This window comes from Microchirus variegatus (genome assembly GCF_963457635.1).
Source record: "Microchirus variegatus genome assembly, chromosome: 16".
Taxonomy (NCBI): domain Eukaryota; kingdom Metazoa; phylum Chordata; class Actinopteri; order Pleuronectiformes; family Soleidae; genus Microchirus; species Microchirus variegatus.
Window position 1 is genome coordinate 12,370,960 of NC_139817.1, and position 27,312 is coordinate 12,398,271.

General features: G+C 41.5%; 3 protein-coding genes across 3 annotated transcripts; 1 reads left to right on the forward strand and 2 right to left on the reverse strand.

Annotated features, from left to right (window-relative positions):
• Positions 1-602: 602 nt before the first annotated feature.
• zdhhc8a (zDHHC palmitoyltransferase 8a) lies at positions 603-10,850 on the reverse strand (the record flags this gene model as incomplete). The annotated part of the gene is made up of 10 exons (XM_083903022.1): positions 603-2,079; positions 2,174-2,286; positions 3,000-3,117; positions 3,209-3,341; positions 3,442-3,533; positions 3,874-3,976; positions 4,559-4,731; positions 5,097-5,254; positions 5,402-5,523; positions 10,747-10,850. 10 exons carry the CDS (start codon positions 10,848-10,850, stop codon positions 784-786), a joined length of 2,412 nt encoding a protein of 803 aa, XP_083759148.1. The 3' UTR covers positions 603-783.
• A 1,771-nt stretch (positions 10,851-12,621) lies between these two features.
• ora5 (olfactory receptor class A related 5) lies at positions 12,622-13,755 on the forward strand (the record flags this gene model as incomplete). Its single annotated transcript, XM_083902333.1, has 1 exon — positions 12,622-13,755. One exon carries the CDS (start codon positions 12,622-12,624, stop codon positions 13,753-13,755), a length of 1,134 nt encoding a protein of 377 aa, XP_083758459.1.
• Positions 13,756-15,735: 1,980 nt separating this feature from the next.
• On the reverse strand, positions 15,736-27,289 carry nup155 (nucleoporin 155; the record flags this gene model as incomplete). The annotated part of the gene is made up of 33 exons (XM_083903182.1): positions 15,736-15,874; positions 16,602-16,708; positions 16,794-16,930; positions 17,788-17,898; positions 17,985-18,105; positions 18,198-18,311; positions 19,316-19,445; positions 19,551-19,705; positions 19,860-19,964; positions 20,054-20,207; positions 20,298-20,433; positions 20,544-20,682; positions 20,870-21,061; positions 21,221-21,354; positions 21,524-21,627; positions 21,863-21,978; positions 22,066-22,132; positions 22,255-22,396; positions 22,945-23,030; positions 23,133-23,227; positions 23,375-23,485; positions 23,595-23,765; positions 23,851-23,951; positions 24,054-24,221; positions 24,319-24,416; positions 24,515-24,606; positions 24,720-24,793; positions 24,883-25,146; positions 25,459-25,551; positions 25,631-25,701; positions 25,846-25,942; positions 26,067-26,204; positions 27,148-27,289. The coding sequence occupies 33 exons, from the start codon at positions 27,287-27,289 to the stop codon at positions 15,736-15,738; spliced, it is 4,104 nt and encodes a 1,367-aa protein (XP_083759308.1).
• Between the last annotated feature and the right edge of the window lie 23 nt (positions 27,290-27,312).

Sequence of the window (27,312 nt, forward strand, 5' to 3'; positions counted from 1 at the left end):
ATTTCCATAAACTCTGGAACAGTTATGGCCGTGGTCGTAATTTCCTTCTGCAGCTGTCTTCACTGCTCTGTAAGGCACCTACGTTTGGCAGCAGCTGTGTGAAAACACATTGTGTCTCTATTATCGGTGCAAAGCATCGCTTATGTTTATATTTAAAGGGGGGGGGGCAATAAAGTGCAAGTTAGAGATCTTTGAGCAAGACTGATAATCATGAGGATTTGTTTTACTGCTGAGGGAGTATATATAATTGTTTGTTATCATATTTCCATATCATGAATATTCATTATTTCCACATCTTTATAAGAGGTGCAATTTGATTTGAGGATGATATTTTAAGTAACTGAATGAGAAAATGACACGGAGACCTGCAGGAAAATTACAAAATAAGTTTATTCATATAAACAACTACAAAATTCTAATGACTGATGGAGTGGGTTCTTTTGCAGGACACAAATGAGATAATGTGGCATTATATTGTTTGTAATATCAAAACACATATAAACAGAGCTGAGGTGACACGCTTAATCTTAAAAGTATCAAATAACTGCAAACTTAAACTGATTTAAGTCATTCTTGACGGAGCTGTGACTGAGATTAGAGGCACAGCTATCCTGAGAGTCACATTTGGTCAACTTTACAAGTCTAAGTTTATCCTTTACTCTCCCACACAGCAACATTTGCAAACAGCCTGTCAGTAACAAAGTGTTTAAGAGCTGTGAAAACTGAGACTAACACTGCATAGATGATTCTTTCACAGCATAGAAAGAGTTGGTTTTTTTTTTGTTATTTCAGAGTTCCCTGGGTGACAGAGTCCTTCCCCTCAGAGGAATATGTCAGCGAGGAGCGCTTTGCCGTGCCATACGAAGCATAGGAGGGGGCAGAGGAGGAGGGCAAGCGAGGCAGGGTGGATGTGGAAGAAGGGAGAGGCTGCGTCTGTCTCTCTGGAGGACCGTAGGCCGGAGAGGACGACATGCCTTTGGTTTGCAAGCTGCTGCTGCTGCTGCTCTGCAGAGGCGAGCTGGAGGTTTTCGGTCCTCGAGTCAGAGATGACGTGGAGGAGCTGGAGAGGGGCGAGGTCCTCATGCCGTAACCCAGAATACCTGTACTCATGAGAAACTCCCTGGAGCCATAGGCGGGGGGCGTCGGTCCACGTGAGCTTAAAGGTCGGATGTTGTCAGGAGGAAGACTCCGTCTGCTCGGGATGTCGTAGATCCCCATGTCCGGGCCGTAGAGCATCTGAGATCTGGCCTGGTAACGCAGCATCCTCTCCCTCTCCTCCATCTCCCGTCTGTCGTGGATGGACGCAATTATGGTTTTGGAAAAGCTGTCGTAGCGAGGCGTCAAGCCCTGCGAACTGAGGTCACGGAGGCTGTCCCGGAGGCCATGAGAGGTCACGTCTCGCACGGCCAGACCTGGAGGGGACACGTCTCGTGTTGCGACGCTTTGGGACGAGAGGTCTCGCGGCATCAGCCCTTGAAAAGCAGGAGAATGCTCTCTTTTCATGAAGCCTTGGAAGGAGGGTGAAGCATCCCGGGAGGTGAGGCCCTGCAAAGACGGTGAGGGATCCCGAGGTTGAGGAGATTGTCTGTTGATGCCCATAAAGACAGGGCTGTAAGTGTGAGGAGCAGGACGCTGTAAGGTTCCATCTGTGCCCAGGGTCATGAAGTGAGGGTGGTAGCTGACTGGAGGAGCTCCTCTCTGGGACAGGAACTGAGGCTCTGCAGGCCTGATAAGGTTGTCATATGAGATGCTGCTGCTGCTGTTGCTGCTGTGACCAGAGAGCAGGCTGGAGGTGGAGATAATGCCCAAGGGCGCGTTGGATCCCAGACCGTCAGCGTGAATGGAAGGTAGTTGGGATTTGCTACCATGCCGGTGGTTGTGTTTGAGGGTGAGAGAGCGGGAGCTGAGAGTCAGAGAGTTGAGCTGCAGTGGGGAGGTGGACCTGGAGGTGGAGGTGGACTGGAGGGGAAGCTGCACAGGTAGCCTCACCCTCTGGTTGCCTCCTGCAGGACTTTCTTTGGACTCGGAGCGGAGGTCAAAGCTTCTGTTGTTCCCTTGTTGCTCTAATGCCTTCAGTAACTAAACAACACATCGAGAACCATGTCAACAGTGTCGGTCAAAACCAGGAAATGTCAAATTTCCAGCAAAAAATAAGTACGTGACTGAAAAGCACCTGCTCTGGTGGGATGGGAGATGATCCTCTGGATATGGCCTCCAGGACTGGCCGTAGCTGCGGAACTGTAGGAATGGATACAGGAATGATGGATTTGGTGTGATGACCCATCTCTGCAAAAGAAGTCATCTTTTGGGATTAGTTCTTAGGAATAAAAACATAGTTATAGACAAAACAAATATAATTGCAAAAATTAGTGACATCCACTGGTGAGACTGCAGACTGCAACAACAGAGGACATTGCTCAACCTTAACCTTCTCGAGCACACAAACCACAAAAGAATGTACACACGCTTTCTCAAATCTCTCCACTCTCTAATGTTTCCTCTTCCTTCTTTAATTGGCTTAATGTGAGCAAGGCCATTCAAAACTATTTACATAGTAAGCTCCTGCTTCTAAATTCAAAACACCAATACTTTTCAGGCTATTGTAGAAAAGTGTTGAGGCCCTTAAAACCTTATTCTAAGGCTATGAAAACCCTAACCCTATTGAAGTGATTATACACAAGTATACTAAAGTACTTGTGGGTAGTTTCAATTCAATTTCTGTAAACAAGCCATCCTAAATGTTACAAACTAAACTACAAAAATGTCATATTGTCAATAAAAAAAAGATAAATTATGCAACTAATGATGCACACCTCAAGTCTTATTGATTCTGAAAAACACATACTTGAAAAAGGTCATTCTTTCTTAACACAGCAGTCAAATGGGCTCTTAAGACATTTATAGACATTTCCCCTAAATATTTTGAGTATTACACAAATTGTGAATATAGTGCTGCAGTGCTGTGTCTGGTTATCACAGTGTATTATAATGTACAGTACCATCCATGGCCGCTAGGTGGCTCTTCAGCAGAGGGTGGTCTAGTTTTGGTGGCAGTGGTGGTGGACCTGATGTTTGGTGCTTGATGTCTGACCGTTCAACAGCTCTGACCGAGGTTTGCTGTCAGGACACAACACAACACACAATCATGAGAGGCCAGATATGTCTATGTATAAATGATTTCACAAAGGTAATAGTGAAGCGAATATACTTTATCTTGGAGATCCTGAGCTTGTATCCCATTGTCCTGGACTTTTGCTGACATGTGCCTGTTAATTCCGGGACTGAGGAACGGAGGCTGAACGTGGATGACTGCTTTCTTAGGCGGCGGCCTTGCTGTGTATCTGGTGTCATGGAAACAGAGAGAGGAGACTCAGGGTGTTGTGTGATTTCCTAAAATATTGAGGATAAAGTTGGGGGTGGGGTAGGGATGGAGGCTCTTACGTTGGAGAGATAGGACTGCAAACCAGATACTCCAGGTTGTAACAGCATCCACGTGTGAAAGGATTTTCTCCACCCTGAAACTTCCCAGTCACCTGTGGGACCAAGTGCGCCTTGAGATACATTCACTTATGTTACATAAGACTTTACTGGTATAATTTAATACTAGGTGCTCACTAACATGAGTCGCATACTAGCCCTTTATTAGTAAATATTAAGCACGTATTAACACCGTATGTAGGAAAAATCTTAATTCATGTCATAATAGAGATAGAATAAGGTTATGCAGAATAAGGTGTTAATACCTGCTTAATGATTACTAATAAAGGGCTAGTATGCTACTTATATATGTTAGTAAGCACCTAGTTAATGGTGAATAATATTCATATTAATAATTAATTATATTAATATATAATTAGAAAAAGGTTGACTGACTTGTTCATTTGTGGTGCGTCCTCTGGACACCAGGTACAGGTGGAAGCCAGTGAGGCCCAGGACTGGGATGAGAAACAGGCCTGATATGCTGATCACAACCAAACTGGAAACACTGATCAGGAAAACTGCTTTTGCTGAATACATAAACATTTACTGTACATACAAGAAAGCACAGGCAGGTTTGCAGAAACCTGTGTGCAAAAACGTTTTCCCTGTGTGCTCATGGGTTTTCTCTGGGTTCTCCGGTTTCATCCCACAGTCCAAAAACATGCAGATGAGGTTAATTGGACACTATAAATCAGGGGTCTCAAACTCAAATGAGCTGGGGCTGCCACTGAGCATCAAGTGTGGTCAGTAGGGGGCCGGTCAAGGGGGGGAAATTAATTTCTAATCTTGTCAATGTCTTTAGTATTTTCCATAGATTTTGCGACTCTTTTGATGAATAAAATGTGACTTTTAATGGAAAACACAAAAAAAAAGTGTATAGGTGACCCCAAACTTTTGAACCGTAGCATATACAGAGAAGTAACTCATTTTAACTTGATATAAAATGGCCCTCCTCTGTGATGGACCACCACTGGTATCCTCATGTGCAAGATAAAGCAGTAAACAATGAATGAATGACTACACACACACACACACACACACACACACACATACAGCCACAGTGTGTGAGTTAGGATACGTGACAGTGCAGTGCAGCATCCATAACTCGTCCATGTGTTGCAGGACGTACATGAGGCCGAAGGTGAAGACGCAGATCATGTGAAGTGTCAGCGACAACAGAAACAGAAAGAAGTAGCGGTAGTTGCGTCTCCCGATGCAGTTGTTCACCCAAGGACAGTGATGATCAAAATCCTGGGAGGGGGGTGGGGGGGGAAAAAGGACATTTTGAATTAAACCAGAGCCATAAAAAGATATATCTGAGTCTGTCTCTGTCTCGGTGACTCACAGAGCATCCACTGGGCTTTCTAAACACTCAGTTTAACAGAGGCTCTCTAAACTGTTTTTCAAATTGCATTTCTGCAGAGACTACAAAGGCTCTGTGAAAAGGATTAACCTGATTAATGAGAACTCTCTCCCCCCTCCATCACCCACTGCAGAAATCCCCCCTTTAGTTGACTTCACCCACACACACACACACGGTCACACTCATCATTTCTTCTATGTTCTCACTGTAAGCACCACATTTACATTTGTGTTAAATCTTTCCGTGCACTCACCTCCACACAGTGATCACAGACGCTGCAGTGTGAGCAGCGGGGAGGTCTGTAGAAATGACAGGAAGCACACCACTTCATCCGCACCTGGACGCCCCTCACGTCCACGTTCTTGTACAGAGGAGCTCGGAACTCGTCGTCCTTGTCCTCGTCCTCATTGGCTGGAGAGCAAGCGTTATGTGAAAATGTTAAAAGTTAAACCTCCGACGATAGCATTTTTTTTTTTTTTTTTTTGCATTTTGTGTACACGGTTGTTTGCAGTTATTCCTCCACCACACTGTAAACACAATGTCACTTTGATTACTGACCCACTGGGAGGACGCCCGCATCCATAAAGGTTGCCATGGTGAAGTTGGCGAGCACAAAAAGGAAGAGGGTGGCACAGCATGGTGGCACAGCAGGGCAGATGGTCACAGCCAACCACGGGCATCTGAACATACACACAGAAGAAACATGTTTCCAGAAAGTGTTAACTTGTTCCACGCAAAGCTAGAATTAAATCAAATATCCATCACTCAAAGGTTAATGTTCACATCAATTCTACTTAAACAAAGATTTTAGAAGATAATCTTTCTCCTATTGTTGAGACGAGAGCAGCGGATCCTGTTTACAGTGAAAAATAAGGTTGTATTAATGTGAATTCACTAAATTAGAAACTACATTTTTACAGTAATACAGATTAATAAGACAAATTAATAAACAAGTGATTATTTTTTAATTGATCTCTGCCTTAGAGAACCATCATTTTCACTGTGTGTGTGTGTGTGTGTGTGTGTGCGTGTGTGCATGAGTGTGTTCTTGTACTTACGGCATACTGAGGACCAGTGAGTGTTTTTAACCAACAAAGTGAGGTCATTTTTACAAAGTGAGGACATTTCGGCCGGTCCTCACTTTGTTTTCATTGAAATCACTTCCTTAAGTTGTAAACATGCTATACTCTGTTTTTAACAAAGGTCCTCAATTTGGAACAAAAACCCGGCTCCACCTGCAGACATTTTTTGGTACTGCACTGAGTGTTTATTTTTTTATAGATGTCATTCATGAAGTAGATATTTTTAATTGTGTTGATTTATAAAGTGGAAATGCTGGTCCTCAGTATGCGGCATGTACAAGAATGTGTGTGTGTGTGTGTGTGTGTATTTGTTACAATGATTACATCTCCACTGTGTGAGATTAGAGGGTGGGACGGTGTAATCAGGTTACAATGGTAGACAGACAGGAAAAGATTCACTGGCTGGATTATATTAACTGTTGGGAATTTTTCACTGGAATATTTTTTTTTTTTGCTTTAACTGGTGTCATTTTCAGTGGAGAGAAATAATAATAATAACACATTACACATCCTGTGTGTCAAAATGGACAAAACTTCTTCTAAAATCTTCTTCTTCTACGTAATCGTCAAAGTGATTAGACACGAGGTCAGGATGGACAAACAAAATTAAGACTCAACCACTTGTAATTATGCACGTCTTCACAGAGCAGCTCCAATCCTAACACCCCCCCCCCCCCTTGTTGATTTTAGGCTGTGGGGGGAGGGGTGATGCCCCCTCCATTTTCAGAGACGAGTGCCTGCTGATGTTGTGCCAGCTGCAAACCCAGTAATCCCCAGATTATCAACTCTGGATTAAAGAACATTCCTGCCAGTCCGGTGCACTGTGGATTCCTCACATTAGATGCTGAACACACACAGACACACACACACTGTACATCACAGCACGCTACTATATAGCTGTATACCATGTGATAAATCCAATCTGCAGACCTGCAGAAGACGCCCGAGTGGAACAGATTAGACCACAGAAATCACACTTTCATTTGTCCAGTGGATGAAGAAACGGTGGGAAGAGAGACTCGAGATTACAGATAATGACATTATAAGAACAGCTAAAAGCAGAGAATGTGAGACAAACAGATGAAGGAACAGAAGACGATCCAACCCCCCCTGAGTCTGACATCCAGTCTAAAATCAGAGGTCTCAAACTTGCGGCCCGCGGGCCACATGCAGCACCAACAATCAATTTCATGCGGCCCGAGTTATGACTTATTTTTTGTATGTTTTAGTTTATTAATAGAATGATTTTGCATCATAAATATGTATTATATTGTATTGTATATTTAGCTTCCATATCAAAACAAATGAAATGGATGGATGAATGGATAGATGAATAGATAGATGCTAGTTAGCTATTTAGCATAGATAGATAGATAGATAGATAGATAGATAGATAGATAGATAGATAGATAGATAGATAGATAGATAGATAGATAGATAGATAGATAGATAGATAGATAGATAGATAGATAGATAGATAGATAGATAGATAGATAGATAGATAGATAGATAGATGAAATCATAATGAAACAGGCCAAGCTGAGCAGAATTAAATCTCACACATCAATAAACTGCTCTCACTCAATCCACACACTGTCCACTTTCCCGCAGTGGGTCAGTGGCACAGCAGACACCTCACAGTTGGTCAAGCAGCAAGTTTATCGCTGGTCAAATGAGATTTCCTGTGTCATGACTCAAACCGCGTCATGTGGTATAGTCAGTAAATGTAGCCATTGTCTAGTTTCATTACATCTCAGTATTCTAAACACACACACAAGTTTTTATTTTCTGACTCTGGGCAGAGGGGAACTTAATTAGCCAAGGACATTCCTCTTGGTCCCTCTGATGTCTTTGGGCGTGTGATAACCTGCCCCAGTTTAACAATGTATGAAATCTTGAGCACTGGCCCAAACACAAGGTCACGGCCGACAGGAACAAAAGCAGGAAACCCGGTGACTGGTGAATTTTTATCGGGCACAGGAAGACGGAGAGCGTCCACCGCTCTAAAGGTCATTCATTCTGGGACTCTCCCAAACCTGCAGCTGAAACAGAAACACATGTAGCAACTACGGCACAAACACAAATGACTGCATTAGCAGATGAAGGGAAGCAGGATTTTAGGAGTGCAAGGTTTAGAGAATCAGGTCTTGTTAAAATTAGGCATTGAATGCACAATACTTTGAAGACCTGATTGGCTGCAATTCACAAGATGCTGCATGTTGCCATGACTCATAGTAACCAGTATAAAGGCAGAGGGGGGGGGGGCATGTTTTGTCCTTTTGAATGTAACCAAAGAGGTGCTGGACATTCAAACACTTGAAATAAAACATGATATCTAATTAATATATTTATGTCACCCATTTCCACAAAACTAGATTAAATAACTATTAAACCAGGGGTGTCAAACTCAAATGACCTGGGGGCTAATGAGCATCTAGTCTGGTCAAGAGGGGGCGGGGCTAGAGAACGAAACAACAGTTCAGTCGCAGGTGGGCAATCTCAGATATTCATGATGATATTTGACAGGATTTCAAAGTAAAAGTGCTCGTTTTAACATGGAACGATGAGAGCACGATGAGCACTTCACAATAAAAACGTATTTATGATGCACAACGACATCATACATTAAGTAAATAATGGCGTGGATAACTACGGTGCAGAGTTTTACACATTTAATAATGCGATTTAACAATGTTACTATTATAAAAACACTCCTAAACATATTTAGAGGAGGTCGTGGGCCATGTTTTCATTATAACATGATATTACACTTAATTCAATGCTACATAAGTGCAGAGTTGTTGTTTTGTTTACTTAATAAAATGAGCTGTATAATGGATGTTGGTGGATCACACTTCATCTGAAGGAGATGACAAACAAAAGACAGTCTACACGCCTGAGTTGCTGTCATGTGATTGGCTGATTTCACATTTGCATAAATGAGCAGGTGTTCCAAACAAACATTTATGTAGTGCTGATCTAGATGATGATGAGGTTTCCACAACTTGCACCATTAAAGGTCAACACACACACACACACACTATCTGAGGTTCATTAAGAGCCTCGAGATCTGATCATTCCATCTTTTCTGTAAGAGTGAGTTCATTAAGAAACTCTTTCCGGTTATAAGGTCATTTCAGCTCAAACGCAACCCTCGTCCCATAAGACACAGATTCATTCAATCAACTGCAAAGTCCTGGTTTTGCTGGTTTAGCACTGCAGCCCCAATTAAGTGCTTTTTTTTTTTTTTTTCAATCCATCACATCAGCACCACATTGATTTTTTTCCCCCCTTCTTCTTCTTCTTCCTACAGAGTGCAGGAAGAGTTCAGTGGGATTCCTCAACCTTTTCTGGTCTTTGAATTTATCCCACGAGGACAAACAGTTTTGCTACTACAGCAAAAAACACAGCTGTGCTGTTTGTCAAAAGCAATTTATGGGGATAGACTGCAAGTTTCTATATCAAATAAATATGTAATTAAAGATGCATTATACCTATATATACTTACATAGGAGAGAATATTATTAACCGACACTTTCTCTCTCTTATATGTATAATCATAGTCAATAATATCTAATATCAGTCTGCATTTTCCCCCATGCAGATGGGGGATCACATGGCATCAGCCAGAGGTTTCCTAATCCCTCACTCCAAATCTGGTGTCAGATTCCAGTGCAGTAGCAGTGCACGGCTGGAGAATCCAGGATAAAAGTAGGACAGATATGGCTATGGAGGTCAAGAGTCAGGAGAATGGAATAGAGATGATGAGGTTCAGTAAGTCGAGTGTGGACGTTGGGGGGTTTCCCCATATAGAGATGAAGTATATACTGTATATCAGCCACCCCCCCCCCCCCCTTCATCTATCGTGAATATTGTGGAGAAATAATTTAAAATAGTTTAGATCGGATTATAAAGCATTATAGGGAAATTACATTTGAATGCATGAGAAAAGTCTTTAAAAAGATAAGAGATATTGTGACAGAGTGTTGTATTAAAACTTCAATCAGTCACTGAAGCAGATTTGAATGTTTCCTTTATATAAATAATAACAACAACAGTGTGTATTTTCTGCAGTGACAGTGTAAGTCACATACATACGGATTACATCCCCCTACACCAGGGGTGTCTAACTCATTTTCACTGAGGGCCACATCAGCATAATGGTTACCCTCAAAGGGCCAGATAGAGAATACATGTAACTAAATGTTACCAAATATAATGTAAAATGAAGGTAACTACTCTGTAACATATTGATAAATAACTTTCTGTATTTATTACTTCAATTTCACTCATTGCATGATGCATATACTGTGATCTAGTGGCAGGTAACACAATCACCATGCATTGTGGGAAATGTAGTTTATGGTCAACCCATAGACCTATTTTAACACATATTTTTAAGACCAATTAATCACTCGCGGGCCACATAAAATGACGTGGCGGGCCACATCTGGCCCCCGGGCCTTGAGTTTGACACGTGCCCTACACTGTGAGTCAACGCAGACAACCAGGTCACATGTAAAACACCTGCTGTCAGAAAGTGATGAGGAAAAGGAGGAGGAGGAGGATGGGGATGAAGAAGAAATGATGCTCACAGATGTTGAGCAACTTCTTCAAACAAACAAAAATTTTGTTAACATTTTAAATCCATGTGCAACTAACACATGAATGAATGAATGAATGAATGAATGAGGATCTATACCTGCAGGATGATGGATGGATGATGGATGGATGAGACACAAAGATGGTTATTGATGATCCAACAAGTGCGTGTCAGTCCGTCGTCAACTTTTTCACGTTTTCTTATTGCGTCGCACTTACGTGAAGACGAAGAACAGAGAGGAAGAGCCGACCAGGAGGCAGGCGGCCGTGCACACCGGGATGAAGGCGCTGGGCTTCAGCGTGTCTGCGGCTCCGGAGGGCATCCTGTCCTCCCTCCTCTCCTCTCTCCTCACTCACCAGCGCCTCATTCTAAAGAAAAAAAAAAAAAAAAAAAAAAGGACAAGCGAGCGCAAACACAGCTGCTCAGTGTCGCTGTTCCGTCTCAGACAATCAACCGCAGAGCAGAAGGAGCCGAAAATCATAGTCAAAAGCGGAAAAGCAGCTGAGCCAGAAAAAGAGGAGGAGGAGGAGGTGATAGAGAGAGAGAGAGAGAGAGAGAGAGAGAGTGCGTGTGTGTGTGTGAGCTCAGTCCCGCAGCTCGTCCCGTCTGTCCCGCAGCCTGCAGCACAGATGCCGCCTCTGGTTTCATCCCAAAGGTGGAGCTTTTTGACTCGTGAGTGACGTGGAGAAGAAGATCCACGACACTCCGAATCAACATCATCCTTTTTTTCTTATAATATATAATTCGATTCTATATATAAATGTATGTCGAAGCCCCATTACATTAACCCTGTATCAACCATGAGTGATAAATTCACCGGAAATAATGTGATCCACTTGGGGTGGGGGGGGGGGGGGATTCGGGTGTTACAGTAGTAGATAAATAAATAAATAAATAAATAAATAAATAAATACTCCATGCACAAATAGTATATGTACAAACATAGTAATAATATATAATATACACAACATTTTAATGTAAATATGTAACACGATCACTATACACAATTTATTATAATATTATCACAGTGCATTATAATATAATAGCGTTAATAGGATGGTAATAATTATTTCTATAGCAATAGAAATGTGCCATAGTGTTGTTTTGTGAAGCACTTGTTTTAAAAAGAGCCGATTCATCAATCAGTCCATTAATTATAAACCCTCAACGCCCCCAGGTTTTAATATTAGTCACACTCGTACCGCTAAGCACACAAACAATGCTTTTTAAAAGCAAGCAATATAAAAATATTATGCATTATTATATTCTACTTTCTTTCAGCTGAATTTATTTCACCTACAGCTGACCTAATTATTATAGCCTGGGATAATATATTATGTCAATGAGAGGGAGGGGGGATTGTGACAGTGCCATCTAGTGGAAGTAGCAATATTTTTTTTTCTTCCATTATGCCAAATATGGAGGAAAAACGACGCCCTCTGGTGGAGACTAGTAAATATAATCAATTCCAAGGCAAAAGCCCCAATTTGATGCCCAGGATATAATACAATGAAATGAAATATGCTTTCATGAAAGTGGTAGAGCTGAAACAATTAATGGATGAATCGATTATTAATCGATTACTAACTATTTTGATAATCGATTAATCGGCTGGAAGCTTTTTATTATTATTAAAACAAGATAAAACAAAAATAATGTATGAACACAGCCTAGGTTAACAAAAGAGAATGAAAAACATAAAATGCACACAACCACCCCTATGGATAATTATTCTTATTCTTATTATTGTCTTCTTTAAAAGAGAGAGAAATAACAAAAAAAACATTGTATACTACAGTACTGTGTAATATGTCAGCATAAGTGTTATTACAAGAGGAGAAAAAAAAGAAGAAGCTCTCACTTACTGTGACTAAGTCGATATCTTCCGACCTCCGCCTCAGTGGGACCACATGAACGAGGATCCATGAGGGAAAACACAATTAGACGTGACTGTGATTGGGTCAGGCTCCTTACCCTCCTCTATAAATGTCAGAGGACAGAAGCATTTCATGTGGTGAACTGGGGAGAGACTGTAAGTCTGTATTACATCTTTCATAAACAGAATAAAAGCTGCCACCTAATATTGTGAAACAATGGATGCAGAAGAGCTGATTGAGTCCATCATCAGAGGTCTCATGTTTCTCGCTGGGATCCTGGGAAACAACTGGCTGGCTATACGCTCCCTGCCTGGGAAGATCTCCAGCATCCGCACCAATGAGGTCCTTTTCATCAACCTGGCCGTCTCCAACCTCATCACCAACTATCTGGTGGATCTGCCGGACACCATAGCCGATTTTGCCGGCCGGTGGTTCCTGGGGGAAACCTTCTGCGGCGTGTTCCGATTCAGCGCCGACCTCTCCGAAACCAGCAGCATCTTCACGACCTTCTTCATCAGCGCTTACTGGCACCAGAAGCTGGTTGGCTCGCTGAAGCGCGGCGGAGCACCGGTGAAGCTGGACAGCCTGTGTCTGGTGGGCTGCCTGCTGGCTGGGAGCTGGTCGGTGGCTTTGGCTTTCAGCATCCCACATTTTTTCTTCGTCCAAATCGACGGAGGAAATGAAAGCCATGAAGACTGTATCGATGTTTTCCCTGATGAACTTGCAAAGCAAACCTATGAGATCTTTTATTTGACCCTGGCTAATGCGCTCCCTGTTGCTGGGATTGTATTCGCCAACTGCCAAATTGTCATCACTCTGCTGCTAAACCAGAGACGCATACGGAGTCATAACTCTGAAGCCACCAAGGAGGCTGTTAAAGAGGAAGACGAGAGCACTGAAAAAGGGGATTATAAAGGATCAGTCGGCTCTGATTCTGGACAAGGCGGCTCAGGAGATGACAATCGCTCGACACTCATGAACGTTTATACAGGTGTGCCTCCTTCCACCGGTCCTAACGGTGGACTGCCTGATCACAGCTCTGCTGCTGAAAAGGAAACTCACGCAGGCAGTGAAGGTGGACCTCAACCAAACGCTTCCAAGGCCAGAGAGCCAGCTAAGGCCAACGCAAGCTCAAGCTCTCAGGTGAGAGCAGCTAAGAGCGTGGTGGCTGTTGCCAGTGTGTTCCTGGTGTGCTGGCTCACTCATCTGCTTCTACGCATCACCAACAGCATCCACACCTCATCAATGGTGGTGGAGGTGGCCAGCTACATAGCAGCCTCTTACACGTGCATTATCCCCTACATATTCCTTTACGGTGTGAAAAAGCTTTCCTGCTCATGTAAAAGGTGAACGTGTGCATCGCCCAGTTGTTGTCAAACTATAGAAATATTAAAGTGATTAAAAAATGAAAGCCGTTTAAATGATGTGAACTAGGGTCCTATACTTCATGTATTCATTACATCTCTTTGAATTTTAACTCTCAACAAGGATGCACTTGTAGAATATACACTACCATTCAAAAGTGTGGGGTCACTTAGAAATGTCCTTATATTTGAAGGAAAAGCACTTTTTTTCAATGAATACAACATTAAATGAATCATACGCTCTATACATTGTTAATGTGGTAAACGACTATTCTAGCTGCAAACGTCTGGTTTTTTAATGGAATATGTACATAGGTGTATAGAGGCCCATTTCCAGTAACCATCTCTCCAGTGTTCTAATGGTACATTGTTTGCTAATCGTGTTAGAAGGCTATTGGATGATTAGAAAACCCTTGAGCAATTATGTTAGCACAGCTGAAAACAGTTTTGCTGGTTCTTTGACGAAAGGGCAAAATTATTATTTCTAATCTTGTCAATGTCTTGACTAGATTTTCTATTCATTTTGCAACTCTTTTGATAAATAAAAGTGTGACTTTTAATGGAAAACGCAAACAAATTGTATAGGTGACCCCAAACTTTTAAATGGTAGTGCATTTCAAGAATTGTATGAATTATTTGGCAGAACAGTGCAAGAGATAATGACCACAAATGACGTTATGATAAAAAACTGAAAAACAATTCAACCTATATCTTCTGCTGGTGCTTTGCATTTCTCGCTGTACAGGAGTATAACGTGTGAAGGTCTAACTCAAGAGACATAAAACGCAGCTCAGTGTGAAATTAAGAGAGGAATTACTCCATCGTCAAAGCAGGAATTATTTTATTTTTCATCAGGCTAGAAATTAAAACATAATTGTTGGGTACTGCGCACAGTTAATTGGAGAAAAGGCCCTCAAGCAATTACTGTATTGTTGCTAATGAGTGTGAGAAACCCGAGTGCTGTTTGCAGATTAAAGATAATTACGTAAACGCAAACAGCGACGGCAGTTAGGTTCATTACTGGACTCCCCCTGCAGTGTCACATTACCAACACTCGGTGCCCCCGAATCCTTCTTTCTGCTGAAATTATTTATAAAAACTAAACAAACGTACACCCAAGAACGAGAGCTCGTTGTAGTTGCCATATAGTGTTATCGACACAACCTCATCCACAAAAGCAATGACAACTTTTATTTCTTTCGTTTTTGTTTTAAAAAAAAGGTTTTATCTTTTTTCCCCCCTCAACGCAGGCCAGAGTTATTCCAGTGAAGCGGCGAGAAACTGCACCGTGTTTAAAAACTTGTTCTACATTCAATACAAAAGCACTCTCTCTCTCACACACACACACAACAGCACTGTTCAACTCATCAGGCAAAAATGCTCACCGAAAATAACACACATGAAAATTATGTTTATGTGCGAGTGATGTTGTTTTGGCAGAACGGACGACATTATGGCCATGTTTATGTACATAATTACATTCAAACATTGAGAACACAAGTTGTTTGGAGGGCGGGGGGTATTACGCAGAAGGAAAAAAATATTATTTGAAAATACTAAAATCCGGTTGTTTTCCTGTGTCAAAGATATTCCAAATAAATTGTCATCAAGTGCATTATCATTAAACGAAAACTAATCTGTAAAATTCAGAGTTAATGGTAATGTTTTGATGTGATACCTGACAATGCTATTGTGCACACGATACAAATAACAGCATCTTCCTTTCCAAAAGTTGTACGAATACAAATTGCATTAAATAAGTTATAAAATGTGTTTTGTCTTTCTGCTCCATTTTTGTTTACCTGCTTCCAAGCTCTAAACACATCCAACTGAAGAGAAGGAGAAAACATCATGTTACGTGTGCCGATAATCCATGCGTGTCGCACATTAAGGCCAACAGCGTGAGATCCCGAGGGTCACCTGTCCTTTTTTGTCTTCAATGATGACATGAGAGTCGTTGGCGACGTCAGTGGAGTTTCTCCAGCTTCGCCTGCAGAGACTTGAAGTTGCCGATGGTTTGTTGGAGGGCAGAGTTCGGGCTGAGGGACTGCAGCTCCACCAAGTATCCGCAGATGTTGTCGAGGCACACGTTAGTGAATCGGCGTCTGAAACAAGTGAACAAACCAGTTAAGAACCAATTAACTAACACAAACTAAGCTCTTTTGTTCTGGGTCAAGAAAAGGATCCTACCTTAAAGAAGCCTTTATATAACCTCAATTTCATTTATTAAGATCAAAAAACAAACTGCAATGAGATGCAATCCGACTTTCTACCTAATTTACAACATTGTGGTATTTAAATGCGAGTGTGTATAACATCTCAGGTGCCTAATGTATGTTTTGTAATTACTATTAAAACAATCCCTCTGATTTGAAACACCAATCAACTTTTTTCAGCATTTTATGGTCCAAACAATCGATTATGTAATCGATAATAAAAAGAATCCGTAGTTGCAGCCCTAAATAGCACGACCCACAATTATTTCTGGTGCCAATACGCAGTATTTACTTCTGCATATCCTTTGTCCTTACATGTTACCAAGAGGCTGCACCAGTCTGAGTCAAATCAAGTGGAGCTGTTCTGACATAAGTCATTTTAGTGCAAAGCATCTTCTCGTTGCATTTCCCTAGACAGCGATTCCTTACTGACAGGAGAGGAAAGAAAAAGATGATATATTTGCCATAAAAAATGATTATCGATGTAACTATGGAATATATCAACTTGACTGGGTTTTATAATCTCATGGGTGTAAAGAGCTTAAATGAAGCCAGCACGACAGCACCAACTGCAGGCCAGCAGCAGCAGCTGCACACAGACACAGACGACGATTACCTGTCATAGGTCGGTACTCGACTGGGATCGTCCACATATCCTGAGAGAAGCACGTGGATGCACTCCACCAGGTGGAGAGGTTTCTTCAGCCGCTGCCAGCAGGGATCCTACAGGTGACGACACAACGATGTAGGATTTTTGATAAAGAGACAATTTGTCAGTGAAAGTAAATATTTTATCCGAGGCATTTACCCGTGTTTTGAAGAGTTGGTCATAGACTTCCAGAAGACGTGGCAACTGGACTCCAATCTCCTGCATGGTGCAGGCGACAAACCCGACATCCCAGTTGAGGTGACAGACTTCCTGTTCCAGGAACTTAACCAGGAACTCTACAATGACAAATGTCATGTTGACCTTTATTAGTACAAATAACTCACTCATTAACAAATATTTCTTTTGGGAGTTAAGAGATTATTTTTCTTATTTTCTCCCTCTTGTCACCCATTTTTCCTTCCACCCCAACCGGTCGAGGCAGATGGCCGCACATCTTTGAGTTTGGTTTTGTCTTTAAAAAAAAAAAAACTCATACTACACCTGCATGACGGTTATATGATTAGCTCCTTAGCTAACGTCAGCTGATAAATTCTTCTTCATGCCTCTAAAACAGCAGCTGCCAATGGCGGAACTGTTTTAAGAGCAACGAAGAATAACTGTGTCAGAGCTAACGGAGCTAACCAATAAAGGGATTCCTATTTGTAATAAGTTATGTGGTATTGGATTGGTGCCTGGACTCCAGGACTCGCCAATACTGATGCCGGCATTTTCGGCAGTATCGGAGGCCTTTACGATACCAGTATTGGAACAACTCTAAAATAAAATAGAATTGAATTCAATTGAATTGAATTAGAAAAGTAAAAGGGGAGTCGTTTATCAAATGTTTTATTTGACAAGATCTGCAACAGCCATTAAAAGATGGTGGGTATGTATCCATGTACCAATTACGTAAAACAAAATGAATCAGTCTCCACAGAGGAGACGTGTTTGAACAGGTATGATATAATGGGAGGATAATTAAGCAGTCACCTGAGACGCCAGCATGAAAAGTACCGGAGAGACATAACTACATAAATGATGCAAAAGGGAAGTCTAATTATATTACTGTTAAAGTGGTGAACAGCAGGGCTGGAAAACTCAAACTAGCGGAAAACTGAACATAATTGCAGGACAAGGTGGCGAGAACGCTTACCCAGTGGGAAAAATCTTGGCGTTCCAGCATAAATCTTTCCCAGCGATACCAGTTTCAAACTGAGCGACCTCATCCTGTCTGCTGGACTCATGGCGACGCTGTCCCCCAGTTCTGAAGGAGAAAATTATAAACATTTTTAAATGATACCTAAAGCACACGGTGGTGGAGAAAACATACGCATGGACTTTTACGCTTACCCTTTTCCATGATTTCCTGCCACAGAGACTGCACCAGGATTGGGTCAGAGTGTCCAGCACAGTGAATGATGGCCAGCTTACACTCAGACAATTTGAAATGGTCAGCAAATTCTCCATAAAGCTGCACAAGTAATAAAAAAAAGGAAATGCATTTCACTACACATCTTCATTTTTCTGAACATCATTCCTGATTTTCATGATGTTAGACGTTACCTTTGTGATGTCCATGAGCTCTGAATCCAACTGAGCTATGACATTTTTCACTGATGGATGATGAATGGACTGTCTGATTAGGGTGTCCTGAATTTGCACTTGGATTCTTACCAGCTAGAAAGCAGAACACAAACACTGAGTGATTACAATGCCACTATTTAGCATCTAATTTATCTCCCTCATTTGGGGTCACTTAGAAATGTCCTTATTTTTGAAGGAAACTCAAATTTTTATTTTTCAATGAATATAACATTAAATTAATCAGAAATACACTCTATACCAGGGGTGTCAAACTCATTTTCACCGAGGGCCACATCAGCATAATGGTTACCCTCAAAGGGCCAGATGTAACTGTCATACAAAATAAATGTAACTAAATGTAACCAAATATAATGAAAACTAAAAGTAACTACTCCGTAACATATTGCTAAATAACTTTCTGTATTTATTACTTATTCAAGTTACACATATGATGCGTTATAGATGAAACCTGGCTGTGATGGTGTTTCTAGACAAACTAACAGTTTTAAAAGTCTGTATCTGGGACTTTAAGGGTAACCCATTCGCCATGCATTATGGGAAATGTAGTTTATGGTCAACGCACGCCTTAAAGCAGCATAGACCTATTTTAACACAGATTTTTAAGATCAATTAATCATTCGCGGGACATGTAAAATGAGGTGGCGGGCCACATCTGGCCCCCGGGCCTTGAGTTTGACACATGTGCTCTATACGTTGTTAATGTGGTAAACGACTATTCCAGCTGCAAATGTCTGGTTTTTATTGGAATATGTACATAGGTGTATAGAGGCTCATTTCCAGCAACCATCTCTCCAGTGTTCTAATGGTACATTGTTTGCTAATCGCGTTAGAAGGCTATTGGATGATTAGAAAACCCTTGAGCAATTATGTTAGCACAGCTGAAAACAGTTTTGCTGGTTCATTGACGAAAGGGCAAAATTATTATTTTGAATAAAAATCATTATTTCTAATCTATGTCAATGTCTTGACTATATTTTCTATTCATTTTGCAACTCTTTTGATGAGTAAAACTGACTTTTAATGGAAAACACAATAAAATTGTATAGGTGACTCCAAACATTTGCACGGTAGTGTACCTCCATCTTTTCTTCCAGCTCATGCAGGAACTCTCCATCCGAGGCCTGAGCAGAGATGCCGGAGGAACTCTTTGCAGACAGGATGGCTCGAGCAAGATACTCCAATCGTTGCCTTAGAGAGATCTCCGTGCTGTCAGATAATAATCAAAAAGGTTAAAGATTGCTGAAGATTAAAGTTGAAAAAACAAGTAACATAAGGATTAATCTTATTATCGTGACACTGCATATTCCCAACCTGTGCATGTCAGCAAGGAGGGCCAGGACGTGAGCTGCCTTGCCAAAGTTGCGGCTCTTCTCATAGTAGCGCCACAACAGGTCCATGTTGTGCACCTTACTTTGGTCCTGCTTTATCATGTGCATCAGGTGCTCTTCCAGGTATGGAGAGTTTACCTGGACAGACAGAAGATGAACTAGTTATTAGACTGCAAGCAATGACACAAAGATAAACAGACTTAGGATGTACACAGGAACAACAGAGATAAAGAAATCGCAACAAAATGAAGGCAAAAAAAAAAATACAATATGGGGAAACATTACTACGTACCTCTAACAGCTTGTCAGACAGGTCAGCCTGAATCAGCCAGTTGTACAGAGCAATGTGGAATAGCTCGTCCTGTGACCTCTGTGCAAGACCCAGCATCTGCTCAAACTTTAAAACGGATTTTCACCGATTAGAAACACAGATCACAGTCAGCGCTGTAGCAGGGAATAAGCATCAACTGCCCCCTTCTTACTCACATGGGCTGTAGCTTCTTCATTACTGAGCATGTTGGGGTCAGAAGTCATGACGGGGGGCCCAGGTTGCTTTGGGACGCTGGGGGACTGAGGGGCAGCTTTGCTCTGGTTAACCAGCTCCTGCATGGTGTCTGTGATGCACTTATAACAGTAAAGTCTGAAACAGAACAGACAGGTAGTGAGATAATCAGCTCCAAAAGAAATCTACTGTGTAATGCTGATTTGTTGAGTTTTTCTTTCCCGTTACCTTTCCTGGAAGGCCTGTTGTCCCACCCTGTCCTCCTCTGGCTCTCCATTCTTGTAGAAGTGGGGCCCCAATCTCTGTGGATCCTTCTTGTCTGCTGCTGTGAGGCACAGCTCAAGGACTCCCTCATAGAAACGCACTGAGAGACAGTTTAATAATACAGTTATTAATGGAGGCACAGACAGAATAATTACTGCATCAGTAAACAAATCAACTCCACAAGCAGAAAGAGTACTTTTGTATCCCTACCTTGTCTGTACTGTGAGCAGACGAGTGGCAGGTCAGTGTGTTGACTGATCTGCTGATAGAGACGTAGAGACTCTCTCAGTGTTTTCTCTTTATCGGACTTACTCTGGACCTGCTTAGAGCTCTGCAGCAACTCATTAGCCTGATTGGGAGGGGGAAAAAGTAACAGTTAGACAATGAATCAGTGAGGGAGAATCAATATTTTTAAAAGGACCTGGACTCTTTTACAACTATCCATAACATCTAATTTGACAATTCCCTCAAGGGGTTGAAGAATATTTAAACAAATCTGAGAAAACACAACATCTGAGAGTGTGCACAGTCTGTACCTTGGAGCAGATGCTGTCGTCACTGCTGTACAGCAGGGGACAAATGTCTCTCAGGTGATTGCTGATTGCATCCACAGGAGCATTATCTTTGATGTAGACATTAATGAGCGCTGTGATGAGCGCTCCAGACAGCTCTTTGCCCCGAATCACGATATCCTTGAAACTCGCTCCCTTCATCTGTTCTTGAAACTCCTTACAAAACAGGGAAAACATTGTGAGTGGAGCGGAGTGAAAATAATGACGAGCTCACATGTACAAAAGAAAGGCAGGGCAGCATGAGGGTGAATACTGCTGTGGAGATGAATGAGCATCTGTCCGTAACACAGAGACAGATTTTGTGCATACATTTACCTTTGGCAGTTCAGACATAATGAGGCTGAACTGATGATCACAGAGAAGTTTCCAGAGGGCCAGAGTCTGATAGGAGCGATGCACTAACTGCTGGATGCCCTGCAGTGATGCTTTCTCATAGACCTGTGCATTTGCTGGATACAGATGAAGAAACACACAAAGATAACAGAATTTAGAAAAGTCAAGCCTGACCCACTTTACCTACACTTGTCAGTACACATATCTACTGTATACATATCTACATTCTGTATATATACAAAAATAAGAAAAGGATTTTCATGAAAAGTTGCACTCATAACTCACTGTGATATTTCCTCTGGAGCTCCTGCTGGACCTGCTGAGAGTTGGCTCCATCTGGACGCATGAATCCCAGCAGCCTTTGCTGCAGGTTGGCAGGGGAGGTAAAACTAACAGGGAACAGATGTTATTCCAACATGTTTGCGGGGAACAACATTTCAATTTCATTTGGAAAATGAATGAAGATGCTTTTCGTTTCAGCTACACAATGTGAGTCAGTGATGTTTGTTTAACTATAAAAAACACATTTGTTGAGAGCCCCGTGCTATTTGGAGAACTCAGCAACAACTGAAATTCAACACTGGAGCGTTTTCCAGAGAAAACAAGGAAACCTGGAGCTCTTACCTTGCAGCTCCAAGAGAGGAGGGACTGAACTGAGAGTTTTTATCAAGAAACTCCCTCAGTCCAGAGAGCTCCAGAAGGACTGACTCCAGATCAAACGTTGCAACACTGCTTTCCAACTGTGGAGACAAAAGGTAACGGTGTGTGTTTACTCACCATGACTTGTATTATTACAACACAAACAATACTGTAATTACACGACTTACAATAGTGACGGTTTGATTTCCTTTGTTTATGGTTTTCTCAGAAGCAAGACTCCCATCCCAAATGTTTCTGTGAAGTCAGCAGGAGCAGCAAAATACATGTTCGTCAGTATAGAAATCGTTATTGCATATGAACGTTCACACAGTCCTGACTCAAGAAAAGTCCAAAGCTTTTGCCCGAAACACACTTACCCAAGAATGCGAGCAAAGTAGATGCTGATGCCATTGTGTTTCCCTGAGAAAATCACCTCTGGGCCAGCTGACATGGACGCAATAGGAGTCGACACAGAATGCATTGGTGTGAAAGGTGTGGCCAGAGCTGGGGGAATGATGCCTGAGTGGAGAGAAACAAATTAACAAACAAACACTGTACAAATGCTACAAATAACATGTTTTTGAATGCTATTGTATCCGTTTTCTGCAGACTATCAGGCAAATCAAGAGTTGTAATGTGTGTAGAGCTGCAACTAACGATTATTTTCGTAATCGATTCATCTGTCGATTATTTTCTTGATTTATCGATTAATCGTTTGGTCCATAAAATGTCAGAAAATGTTAAAAAACGTTGATCAGTGTTTGTCAAACCTGGAAATGACGATGTTCTCTAATGTCTTGTTATGTGATTCAGTTTTAAAATGATTCAGTTTTAATGATTTCTTTGTCATGTAGAGCAAAGAAATTAAGAAAATGTTCACATTTAAGGAGCTAAAAAAATCAGAAATCTCGTTTTAATAATGAAAAAAGCTTCAAATCAATCAAAATAGTTGACGATTAATTTAGTAATCGATTAATCAATTAATTGCTTCAGCTGTAAATGTGTATAATCCTTTATTTATTTATTTATACAATCCTTTCCTGGCCCAGTGGGCTTTATTTGCTCACCAGGTGCAGGAGAGCTCATCACAGGTCCAACATTACTGGGAGCTGTCATTGCTGCAGGGAATCTCATTTGTGCTTCTCCTCCATATCTAATTATGACAACAACAACAACAAAAAAGGCTGCTTTTAGTGTGTGAAGTGTGAGAAAATTTAAATATGTATAGAGAAGAGTAGAGAAAGTGTCATGTCACCTGAAGAATGCTCTGGTGGCCCACTGTGAAACCTCTCTGTCACAAGCTGCCCGGGAACACCCCAGGATCAGTGATGTGGCACAAGCTTGCTCCTCCTGTACAAAACAGAAACTCAAGTAGGTTTTTGTGTCTTTTAAGGCACAAATGTAGACTGAAAGGCAGACCATGAATCTTCCATGAATAGATTTAAGGCTTACAAACATTATATTCATAGATTATAAAATGATAATATTGCTTTTTACCCTGTGCAGCTTGAAGAAGCGTTCAATCTCTTCACTTTCTCCTCCAGAGCAGCTAACCAGCAGATGACGGAGCTGATCTACAGGCCGCAGTTTTTGAAAAATATGACTCCCCTAAAAAAAGCAAATGGTGGACACCCAATAAACAACATTACGTTTCACGACATTGAACAAGATGGAGCACCATGTCCGCAACACAATGATTCATGACAGCGGACCTAACCTTTGCAGAGAGAAGGACAAATTTCTGAGGAGGGATATTGTGTTGCTGTACCACCACGGGTGTATCAGTGATGGGAATCTGTTCCTTGTTAAGAGGAGTGCAAATCTTGAATGGCCTTTCTTCATCCAGAGCACAAAGAGCCCAGGAGTGCCCATCAATGTTAGACATCATCTGTAATAGAAGAGAAAATTAAGATGAGAAAGATGGAAAAAAAATAAGAGAAAAATGTGGCAAATATATCATTCAATGTACCAACCTGAGTCTCCATCAGTGGTTTCTTGAACGGAAAAGAGTCATGATTGATACACCATAGAATGTCACTGTCCTCCGACTCGGATGCAGCCATTAGCAGAACTCCTACAAGATTAAAAACAAGACAAAATTATACTCTCTGGTCGTGTACGCCAGTGAGATGAGAACATAGACAACTTAAAAACATTAAACCAAGATATTACAGACCTTTGCTATGAAGTGCTTTATGGACCTTTGCAGGTTTCTGTAGAGTAGAAGATGCAGAAAACCCCGGTGGAAAACGAACATGAATCAAAGCTAGCAGACTGGGTCGAACTGCTACGTGCCTCTGGTGTGGATGGGCAAACGGTGTGGTGCTGAAGTAGAGACGCACACCTACAAAACAAAACATGTAAAGAATAAACAGATTCAACTTTTAACCTATATGAAACCTAAGTTGTTGTTTTTTTCAATGCTGTTAATAAATCCGTACCTGCATGAGTAACTGCAAGCAGGTGACAGTCCGAGGACTCAGATCTATCAATCACAGATATTTGGACCATGGGTTTGAAGACAGAACGGTCAATTGTCCTGCAAAAGAAAGGAGTTTGAGAAATCTCACTTATGGATAATGCGTATAAATAATAGATGTAAAAGAAACACTGTAGCTATGACAAACTTAGAAATACCTGGCTATGTTTCCTGCAGCCGCAACAATGGAGCTTTGGGACAAGGTTGCCACACGACTCATGCCCTGCCCATCAGCACCCAGGTCATACACCTGAAGGAGCAAAAGAGTTAATTATTGGAGCCCATTGAAAATCATCAGTTTCTATGTTTATGATAAACAGCTTCATATGTGAACAGCTGAGAATAATCCAGTAAATGTTGCACCTGCAGGACGCCTTTCTCGGACCGTGTGAATAGTGTGTTGCGGGAGTTGTCGATGGCAATCTGCACAATGGGGTCTGTGGAGTAACCGTGCAACAAAAAGTTAACCCAGTAGTTTAATTATAGACACACAGACCTCCATGTGGAAATATGTCACTTTCTTTACCATCTTCAGAAAAGGAGAACTGGAGCACAGAGGGGACGAGGAAGGACAGGGAGCTTTTGGAGTGGTTAATTTTTCTGCAGCGCTGAGTCAGCCAGCCAGCCTCCGCCTGGTAAGCTATCTCATAGAGGCACCCGTCCTTCCCTGCCATAAAGATGCGACCGAGGTCTGTGGAGGTGATGGAGAGGATGTAGGTGTTGTCCGTGGGAATTGAGAAGAGGGGGTCTGGCAGCAGCTGCATCCCACCGGACATGCTGTCGTTCAGTCCTACAACAAAAAGACACAAAACCAGGCACAGGAGGGTATTACTAGTGTGACAACATTTGCATATTTGCCCAGGTGATGAATTGCAGTCACTTGTTTGTACAGCTCAGACAAAATAAGTGGCAAAGTACTTTTCTTATAGACACAAGATAAAAACTGCAGTGAGTTTTGCAGCGTCATGTGATAATCTTATAGGCTTAACTTTTCTTGCAGCTAACATTTCAGTTAATTCAAAAATAAGAAAACGTTGTGCAGCATCAAGAAAAATGTAAAAACTAAAAGGAACATCTAAAATGCAATGTGAAGGTGACTCACCAGCCTGGCTCTTGGGGAAGCTCAACCCAAGGATCACTACATCCACAGAGGTGGCCAGCACTAAGAGGTAGTGAATGTGTGGCTGTAAAATACCTGGGAAAGACAACACAAATCATAGTCATTAAGCAAATAAAAAGTAAATGAAATGATGACTCCAAGCAGCTATACATACCTTGTTTTGGTTTTACTAGTCCCACTGCAAGAATGGTTTCAATAAGGCCATCAAAATAGGCCACGTCTCCTCTGAAACACAACAGAAAAAGAAGTAACTCCTCACTCCTATTTTATCTTCGAAGAATTTTAATTGTTAAATAAAATAGCTGTTGTTAATTCTTTGTACACACAGCAACACATCAAATTGCACAATGTGCAGCCAATAATACTCACCCATCTTCATAATTCCACATGAAAATGTCATTGTCAATCGTAAGCCAGGCTCGACAGATCTCGGGGAATACTCCCATCATGCAATTACATTGCATATCTAAGAAACAGTTAAGTAAGCCAACTAAAAACAAGGAATCAACTTTACATATTTGTCAGATTAAAACGTTTATGGATGAAAGTAAAATTCTGCACAAGAATCGTTCCAAATGACCAAAGGATACGGCTGAACTGCTCCACCAGCTCAGGTGGCAGAGGGACTCTGCGGACTGCACTAAGCTCCGGGAGGTTTGGCACACTCAGTAAACCTGGTCCTTGGAGGGGATAGTCCATGTCCGACACTCCAGAGAGGGACGGCATATCTAGGAATAAGAGCAGCAAAAACAAGAATGACGGCGCACCATCTCCAGACAGATTTGATTATGCGTCATATCGAAGCATTCTATGGTTTTAATAGAAATGTTGTATATCTTTGTATGGAGCATGTAGCATTATCTAAGAAAATTGTAGACTGTATCATTAGATTTTTAGATTCAAGGTGAAAATTCCTCATGATGCCAGAGACTGCTTTAAAATTATAATAAAAAAAAAAAAAAATAGGGAAAACAGTAATTTATTCAAATAACCACTAATCACAACCAAGGTCCATGCAGAGGTTCATCTCTAAACGCAGACATCGAAGTAAATCGGCTACGATTACACAACACCACAAGGCTGCTGTAGTGTACTGCAAATGCATTTTCACTCCCATTAATCATTCAATCACATTCATACACACAACTGTCCATGGATCTAATAAAGTAGTCAGTGAGTTAAAGCTTAATAAAATGCAATCCTGAAATACAACAAAGGTTCAATAAATATTGATGATGTTAATGCACTGACCAAACACTCATTGAGACACATAATTGCTAAATGTTTTGCTTCAGATATGTAAGATGTCCATAAAGAACTTTAAAACAATTAACTGGTTTCTTCAACACTTCATCTTCAGCCATCTGAAATATTGCCTCGATTATTATGTACATGTACTGATTTGAAACTTTATAATTATTATGTTGGCCATATCCCCCAGCCCTTCCGTGAGTGTAGGTTGAATTTCTAGTTATCTCAGTTCTATACCTCAGATATGATTGACAGTTATTTTCTTTGAATGCTTAACTATTAACTGGAATACAGGATTTGCACAATCTGGTTTCACATAATCTGACCATGGCCAGTCAAAACCTACTGCAACATTTGATTAGTTCAACCTCGTAGCCAATGCTCATCCTTTCCCTCTTAACCTTCTTTCATGGGACTTACTGTGTGAGGGGACACCGAGCAGCTCCGACAGCTCAGGAAAGCAGCGGTCCTCCTGCAGGTGTTTGTCTATCAGCCTGGCAGAGTTATCCAGCGCCTCAGCGAGCGCAGCGGCGGGGCTGCTGGGTCCAGCGCTGGACGGCATGGCTGGGCAACTACTGTGACCGT